The 9,440-nt window shown below is 38.1% G+C and overlaps 1 protein-coding gene across 6 annotated transcripts in view; it reads right to left on the bottom strand.

Moving 5' to 3' along the window:
* The window catches only part of rgs3a (regulator of G protein signaling 3a), a 122,848-nt gene that overhangs the window by 72,800 nt on the left and 40,608 nt on the right, over nucleotides 1–9,440 (bottom strand). For all 6 annotated transcript variants that reach the window (XM_005720448.2, XM_013909750.1, XM_005720447.1 and 3 more), the window contains one exon: nucleotides 4,491–4,534. In XM_005720448.2, coding sequence (XP_005720505.1) covers nucleotides 4,491–4,534 — 44 coding nt within the window. The remainder of the gene's footprint in view (nucleotides 1–4,490; nucleotides 4,535–9,440) is intronic.

Here is a 9,440-nt window from a genome sequence, read left to right on the forward strand (position 1 = left end):
CCTTTAATATCTTTTCCCTATCTGTGCTTTTATCTGTGTCTTTTACTTTTCACTTTACAAACCAATGCACCCTATTAAAGGGAACGTAACCACTCAGTTGAGACTAATCAAGACTCTGATTAAGATTCGTCACTTAAATATAAATGTGCAGCTGCTCTTTGTTTACTACCATGTGTTAACACACAATGGAGGGCAGATAACTTTACTCCCACATACACACACGAGCCAACTGTTGTGTTGATAACACTACGGCCTCTCTGCATAAGACACTCAGTACAGATGCCTCTAATAAAGAAACAAAGAATCAGGGAAGATCATCTCGACACTGTGAATGCTGGGAAAGCAGTGGAATTCCACTCATTTCACTCTGATAAATTTCACATCTTAGAGTAAGTCGTGTATAAAAAGCCCTTTTTTTTAATACAATACAGCTGTTTTAAATGAGCACTTCTATTTTTTTCTAATCAACCTGTCCTTAATATCAAGCTAGGTTACTGCATTTAATCCAGCTAATATGCATCCAAATTGTAATTATATATTCACATACAATTAGCTACAACACCTGGGTTTCATCATTTATTTCTAACACGTCCAAATTTATAGGAAGGGTTTTGTTTAATGGCCAGAATTGCACAGAAACAGCGCTGGTGAAGTCTCCACCGATCCTGTCATAGTCTCGGACTGTCGACTTGTCTCCATTACTGTCATCCAAGGTCTCACTGCTGCATTTGTCATCCCTCATCACAACTTTTACAGACACAGAACAAGTCAGCATGCCTAAAAGGATCATCACAGAGGCTCTGTTCTTGGACTGATACATTTTCCCGGATAAATGCTCCCTTTAAGCAATATCAGGAAGCTTAGGGAACTGTATAAATTTCTTTCTTTTTTTTTTTACAGAGATGACGAGTTCAAGGTGTTGGCTTGGCTTCAAATTCCCCACATGACCACCCCCACCTAACAAGTTGCAGGAATTAAGCTTTTCTGCCTACATCTCCATGCCTGATACCAGAGAATACCTTCAAAGATCGTATGGAGTCCATGACTGTATAAGCTACAGCTTTCTGGCAGCACAGTGAGGACCTACACTGTATTAGCCAGTTTGTTTTAACGTAAAGGTGAATTGTGATGGATGTGTCGGATAAACAGGAAGCTAAGCCAAGAAAATCTTGTCTGGAAACAACAACTCACTGGCTTCTTGTATGATACCTGCCATATATGCTGCATTAGATTTGGGAGGATTGTTGCAGCTGTCTTAGCTGACAAGCTGTATATATGTAACAAGAGCCCTGCAGATATACAGATATATCAGCAGCACAACACTGACAAATGACAATAAGAGCTATTTACAGCTGATATATAATCACTAAAACATGTTTTTTAATGTTTTGTACTGCACCCAAAACCTGCCATTAACTTATTCAAACTCTGTCTCTTTCTTTTCCATTCTGCTTTATGTAAGAGTTTCTATTTATGTGTGTTGTCTAATTGGACAGAGTGAATAATATGGGAGCCTTTTCCTTTTTCTTTTCCAACCAGTGGGGCAGATTTTTGGCCCTTCTCATTATGTCTGGAATGTCAGAAACAAAAAAAGACCCTTTTAAAGATTCATAAGCTGCTAATGAGGTTACGCAGCACATTTCAAAGCAAAAACAGTGTGACGAGGTGTGTGTGTCTGTGTGTGTGCACAGCTCACAAAAAGAAGATGGGGGTTATGCAATACTGTTGCTCAGTGAAAAGATTAACCAGATGAGCAGACACTGTCAGCTAAAACGAACGGCAGACGTCTGACTGGATTGTGAAAAAGGAAACTGGTTCATGTTTTCAGTTTATATTCTAAACCACTTCTGACAACTTCAGTCTGTAGTGTAAGAAAGGGGTCTTAAAAATTATCATGTGCATTTATATAATGCCAAATGACAACAACAGTTGCCTCAAGGTGATTTATATTGTAAGGTAAAGACAATAATACCTAATACCTCCTATGTGTTTCCTTGCTTAACTAAAAGTAGCTTCCAAAACAGTAACTTTGTTTTATCTTTATGGGACACTAGTTGTACATCTCATATATTCAAATAGCATAAAGCCACTAGTGCTCACCTCAGTCTCCCAGTAAATTCACCTATGAAATAAGTTTGAACATCCTAGGTGACTCCCGTCTTGAGTCATCCCATTCACAAGATTTTCCAAAAACTTGACCTCTGACCTTGAGGTTGAGGTCACTGAGACTGGAACTTATGTGAAATTCTTAACAGGTGCATTTATTATATCAATTGCAAAATCATAGATCACGTCTCTTTCACGTTATCATGTTCACAAGATTTTCAGAAAACTTGACCTTGATCGTGAGATCAAGATTTCAGCTGGTCTGAGATTTTTTTGGTAGATGCACCAATGGCATGAATTTGAAAATCCTACATCGTGTCATTTTCAAGTTGTTTTATTCACAAAGTTGGGTGTCCATCCCAACTGCTCCCCCTTTTTACACCTGAAAGGTAACACACAATAGTATTTTACACTAACAAAGACATCCCCAAAGCACTTGGGATGAGGAAACTGGACAAATGGAGGACAAAACAAGAAGCAGCAGGCTTAAAAAAACACCATCTACAATAGTAGAGGACAGGCCACAAATACTTGGTGGCCTGTCTACATTTTTGATGATGGCTTTCTTTTAATCTTCAGTAACCATACAGCATACAGGAATGTGTACAGACATGTCTGTGTTCCTGACTGCTGACCTGGTAATTGTGAGATATTTCTTACAGTATCCTGTATTTGACATCTAACAAACAACTCCACTAGGGTGTGGTTTCCTTTTGGAAGTAGTTTCTTATTAAATAAAACAGAAATGCACTTTTAAAGTTTTCTTTTTCTCTCATTATTGATTTCTAAACAATGCCGAAAATAAATGTTTAAGTTGAACGCTCATTTTAACTACTGCTGATCACCGCTTCTGTTGATAAATAGCAAACAGTGACACACCTTTTGGCTGTTGTTTGTTGAACATTAATCATTCAACTTTGCAATGCATGTTCCTGCTCGGGAAACAAAATACATTTTTTTTAATGATAAAATGGTTTCAAAGCACAAACCTAACCTTTGCTGTTGTGCTATCGAGCGACACCTCCATAAATCTCTATGAGTAACGCTTCAGCATGCTAATGTTAATAGCTTAAGCATTTTGAGGCATACTTTTATGCTCTGCCAGATGACTTGCTGAAAAATCAGGATTAATCTGCAGTAAGGTTTCCAACGCTGAACATGTTTTTATATAAGTCTTCGAAACATTTGCATAGTAATGGAGCTGCATCATATTATTACGCTTAAGGGCTTCTTACAGTTGAATGCAAACAACAGCATAAGAGATGTGTGCACGTTGTGGAAGGGGAGGAGGTGAAACGGCGGATGATAGCAATTTGTAAAAGGTGATGAAAATATAATGTATGGCAACATTAAAAGCATAATGAAACCTGCTTTTTCATTTCCTTTCCGTGCACCTTGCAGCGTTAAAAAAAAAAAGCAATCAAGTTAGCAAGAAGTACGAGCGGGAGGGGCAGCTCAAGAAGAGGAAAGCAAATGACTGGCTACTTATTGTTCTTATTGCCCCTTGGGGATAAAAACGTCTTCTGATTTTGATTCTGATGGTAAGGTCATGTATAATAAAACTGAAAATTTGACTAATTATTGCTGTTAATTAGCAGCACTGATTAAAAAGTTCTAATTTTAAGCTCAGTAAGAGAAAAAAACTGATTGTGATTCACTAAATGAAATCTCACACAGGTATTCATGAATGTGATTTACATTATAAATATATATGAGCTCATTTCAGACCTCTGGGATTTTGTTATGGCCATGTTTTGTTTGTTTTTTAAACACTGGAAAACATTTAGCCTTTAAAGAGCCATTTTCATTTCAATGATAATGGCACCTTTCCTTTTATCTCAAAATGCCAGCCTGAGAGGTCTCACAGCAGATGCATGAAGTTATTATTATTTTTCTTTATAAGCGCACTCACACGAAGCAACAAAACAAATCACGATGTAAACAGAGAGACGCATCACGTTTGACGCATTAACGTGTTCGATGACGATTATGTTTATTTCTTAATATCTCAATAAAAAGCTATTTTCTACTGCTAACTTATTCATGAGGGGTCACCACAGGGGTAGCTTCGCATATATGATTTGGCAGATTTTCATCTAAGTAAACAATTTCAGTGTTTCCAGTAAGGGAACATATGTGAAAAATCACTTGTGAAGGAGTTAGGTCTGTGATGGAGTCAGAACTAAGGAAAACACAGGGAGAAAAGACTCTTTCATTAAAGTTATCTGCTAATCCTTCTTGCCTGAAATGTGATTTCCAGCGGAGCCAATTGCCCCTTCTGGCTCACAGACCAAATGGGCCGCTCTAGTTAAACCCTCCTTGGCGCTCTGCGTCTTTGCTAATTTTTCTTTTTCAAACACGCACATAAACACACTTTCTCTTACCTCCGTCATGTGAATAAGGTAGAATCTCAGTTCTTCAGCGTAATCTGCAAGACAAATTAAGGAAGACGATGATGTTAACAAGACTTTTTTTTTGCCAAGCCAACTCTAGTGCGCTCTTTTTTGCTCGCTCGTGTCCTTCTTGTACACAAAGCAGCATTCCTGATTTCCGATTACGATACTGACGAAATGCTTTTTATTGATGGAAAGCTTTTACTGTACGTCAGCTTCATAGACATCCTCCCATATTTCACTGAGAAAGCCCTCTGTGAGACAGGCCTGTGTGTCTGGAGTCAAGATAAATGGTTGTAATCGAGTGAACGCACGCAGTCGAACTCAGACCCCCAGAATTCATACATCGTGGTTTAATGTTGTGTTTTGTTTCGCATAAGCAGACACACAGATCAACAAATCTATCCATCCACAGATCTATCTCTGTCTGTCTTACGAAGCCAAATAAGGTAATAAAGTCAAATTATTAAAAGATATTAATTGTTTATTAAGACATTAAAAATGAGCTTCACTTACTGGAATGTGTGTGTGATTTTATTTGATATGATTTTCATTTGATTGTTGTTGAGAATGACCAAATAACACTTTTATTCAAATGTCTCTGATGTTCACTGGCGCACTTTTTTTTATTAATTGAGCATGACCCATTGGAAATTAGTGGGAAATTGCTTGGATTAAAAAAAGAAAAAGAACCCAACCTTTCAGAGGAAATGTTCTAACTTCGACAGAAAGAAGATTAATACATAACAGTTTGTAACTGCACTGTCACAAACACTGATTTAAGTTTAACCCAACCAGCATATTTAATACTCCCCCGTGTCTATTCATAAACTTACAAACAAGAGCAAGAAAGAGGAAAGAAGTGTTTAATGCGCTGGTTGAAGCCCAATCCCCTCTGGCTGCAGCAGTGTTAGAGTTGCCAGAATGTTCCATCATAATTGCTTTTTGGATGGTCAAATCACACTTTGGGACTATGTGGGTTTGTGTCTGATGATTTCTGTTACTCTGTTTAACAAAACCAAATGAGACAGCTGTCAGCTGAGAAGAAGTGAGCAAGAAGCCGAAGTAGCAACCTCTCTTCACTTTCCGTTGAAAGAATTTACAATCAAAATGCTGTTTAAACGGGGATTTTCCTCCTCTTTATGATCATCTTTTCAGTTTTAACCCCCATTTAAGTTTAGTAGCTCAGATTACCTTTAAATACATTTAAAGGAGCCCACCCTAACCAGAAAAACTGCAAAATACCGTAGGGCGATTGCTTGAGGAGGTTAAAGCCAATGTTTGTTTAGGCGACCCCTTGTGGCTTTAAAATCTCTAGTCATTTTTGGCTTTTTTTCAGGCAAACCACTATTCAAGCAGAAGATGTAACAAAGGACATACAGGAGAAGGTTTCAGCATGTGATCTGCATCTGTTATGCCCCAAGCCATAGTCTTTCCCCAAACCTAATCAAGTGGTTCTGAACTAAATCTCACCAGGACGTGACAACCAAAAATGATGAGTCAGCTACGGTCAAATATACACAGGAAGAAACCCCTGCTTATGTGCAGTCTAAGAAATACAAAATGCCAGGTCCATAACCTACAACCTTCCTAAATGCTCTGTAGCAGAAAAACGTCTTATCATCTGTGTGAAGGCCGTATTTGCCAACCTGAGAAGACTGTATGGTGTTTTATGGTGTCATTGTGATGCAACAGCTTCTGTGAGGAAGTGTCATTTTTCAGTCCAACAACACTGAGAAACAGTATTCAAAACTTTATCTCTTCTCTGAAGCACAAATTGACACATGTTTTCTATACTTACAAGGCCATGTGTGAATCCAGATTCTGAATAGTGACAGTAGGAAACAACAACGGAGGCCCAAAACTCTTCCTGCTGCTTTTTTGTGTGTGTTTTGTTCTGTTTTTGGCTCTAATTTTTCTCCACATTATAATGAACCACTACAGTGTATAACCAAAGCCCGTGTGATGTGCAGAAGCATCAGCAGAGGTCACTGTTGGATATATTTCTGATGTCAAAAAGCAGAGTGCTGTCATACTGCACAGGATTGTAAAAAGCTAATAATATGAGTAAGGTTTAAGTTTAAATTAGAGAATAATACCAATGGAGACATCCTGTAACAATTTAAAGATTTCTTAAAAGATAGAATTTTTTTAAACTTGTACTTAATTTCCAAAAAGTTATCATTTGAAATGGAAGTGGATCAAGAAAACCATGATACAATGCTGTCTGAGGTATAATACTTGCAGTTCTTTACAATCACTCAAGTTTTCTCGTTAATCGACTGAAGAAAAAGATGAGATTACCTGGTACCAAGAAAGTAAAAGATAAAGAATTTTGGTTCAAGAGTCAGAAGGTTTCACATCATGGTGAGCGTTAGTCTTGTTAGCTTGTTAAGTGTAATAACAATATTTAGACTGACACAGTGTAATTTTGGCTTTACATGTGTTTTTTACTCTCTCATTGTTTCCCACGCTCCTCTGCCTAGTATTGGGGTGGCAGGAACACAGGAAAGCCCCTTTACTGAACGTGTACTGTGTCCTTACACGCACACACAAATGCATAAAACACACCCTCACTGAAACAAACACAATCCCCCGGCGCCTCTTTCCTGAGTGACGCTGCTGAAGCAAAATAACAATGACAGGGTTCAGGGTGGAGATTTGTGTGTGTGTGTGTGTGTCCTCTCATGAAGAACACACAGACACGCAAACTCAATTGAATCCCCACCCTGCTGATCACTGATTGTTTGGGTGCAGGATGGAGGTCAGAACTGGACCAGAGGAGGAGCAGTGTCTACAGAGAAGAACAGCTCAGAAGTGCTACTAGATTCAGTCAAATCCTGTGACAATGCATTTCCAATGTAATGCTGCAATTAATAAAACTAGTTAATATGTCCTATTTCAGTTCATCCCTGTCAAAAAATGTGTCACAAATATTTCTGACTTAACAGCTTGTTAAAATGAAAGAATGATTTCAAAGTTTTTACCAAAACTTGTCAATAAAGGAGTGTAAAAGATGGAAGGACCTATATTAGTTCTAACAGTCAGAAATCCACAAATGCTCTGGCTTCAAAAAGAGATCTGGTTGTCCAGAAAACAATCCTGCTTCCCTCGTAAATTATGACCTCAGTTAGCGCTTTTCTGAACATTGATCGAATTGATTGCAAAAAATACACAACAAAGCTGGCAAATGAATGTCAATGATGCTAAACTTCAAAACTATGGTCCACAAATCAGTGGATGACTTCATGAGCAAGTCCATTATTCAGTCCATTGTTACAACATGAAAAATAATTGACACAAACTCCATCGTAAAATCTCCTCCATAGTAGGCCTGATATCAGCCAATGACGAAACTGCCTACTGAGAGGAAACAACGGTGCCAACAAAAACCAAGGAAACGATAGAGGCCTTCAGGAAACACACTCAGCACTCTGCATACACAGTGAGGACGTAGATTGTTGGTATTCACATGTCAGCTGACCTCACCTGGACCACATGTATCTCCCATCAGGTGGGGACAGCCAAACAGAGGTTTTACTTCTAGAGGAAGTTAAAGCATGTTCGCCCCCCCTTACCACCTGCTGGCCAACTTCCACAGGTCAACAATAGTAAGCCTTATGACCTCATGCTGTGCGGTGTGGTTCACCAGCTGAACAGGAGAGAACAGAAAGGACCTACAACTGGTGGTGAAGGCAGCAGATCACATCATCGGGATGACTCTCTACCCTCCCTGGCCAAAACCAAAAGACAGCCAGCTGTATCACATTGGACCACACCCACTCTAAACATCACCTATTCTTAACCCCGACGTTCTGGGAAGAAAGTCAGATCAATCAAGTCCAAAACCAAAAGATTATAAAACATCTTTTTTCACTGGCAGTAAAAAGCACTGCCCCTCCTCCCCTCCTTACAGCGGTGGAGTAATAAATCTTTACCCAAAGAGCAGGAAGTGCAATTTTTAAAAACATGTCACTGTTATTCTGTATACACTACCTCACTTTGTATACACTTACCTTTTGTCATGTTCACGCTATTGCATGTTTTTGTATTTTCATTGTTTTCATGAACAATGATGATAAAGACCTATTATATTTTCGATAACAAGTTTAAAAGGTTTTTAAATATTCGGTTTGATTTTACTCCATGTCCTATTATCTATTGTTATCGTTTTAATCTTCTTGTCTTAGGGGAATAAAACTCTAAAAATGAAAAAGTACAAGTAGTCCAAACTAAAAACTACAAAACTACAAAAACAAAGCAGTTAGGACTCAGAAATGATTAGATCCAATATACAGTTACTGTGAAAATACTGAGAGTGAGCTCTGATTGTTCTATAGAAAACAAAACTGTAAAAAATAATAAATAAATGAATAATTTTAAAAAGCTGGGTAGCCTTTTCAAGTTTATTCAACTAAAGGTCTTAAGATATGTATTGAAATCAACTCTTAGTGTGCTGTTTTACTAACATAAAACCATCTCTTTTGTCTTACTACAGCAGCCAAACAGATATGGCTTGTTGTGCTGGGAGAATTCAAACTTCAAATTCTGGAAGAAAGGAATCAGTTTCATTACTCTTTTATTAGTTTAGCTTTATTCTACTTAATTCTACTTAAGAAACAGCAACATTTCTTGTACTTTGTATACATGTACAATGCTGGTTCACACCTGCTTTAGTTACCGAGTGAAAACCAAGATTTTTGCACCCTGTTTTTACCTTCATGTTACTTTTCTTTTAATATAACTGTAATCATATTAGAAAGCGAGAACTCGTAATCCTCATCCTAATCATAGCAGTGCTTCTGTGGTTCTCTCAGGCCGCCCTAAAACCTACATGGTGATTCCCCCACACTGATCTGGTACAGAACACACACTCTCCTTCTGACAGCCTTTCCCTTATTTTTTGTTATCACATTAACAGATCACAAAGCATAAAGCTTG

The sequence above is a fragment of the Pundamilia nyererei genome, unplaced genomic scaffold (assembly GCF_000239375.1).
Source record: "Pundamilia nyererei isolate P.nyererei 1_Seehausen unplaced genomic scaffold, PunNye1.0 scaffold00002, whole genome shotgun sequence".
NCBI classification, from domain to species: Eukaryota; Metazoa; Chordata; class Actinopteri; order Cichliformes; family Cichlidae; genus Pundamilia; species Pundamilia nyererei.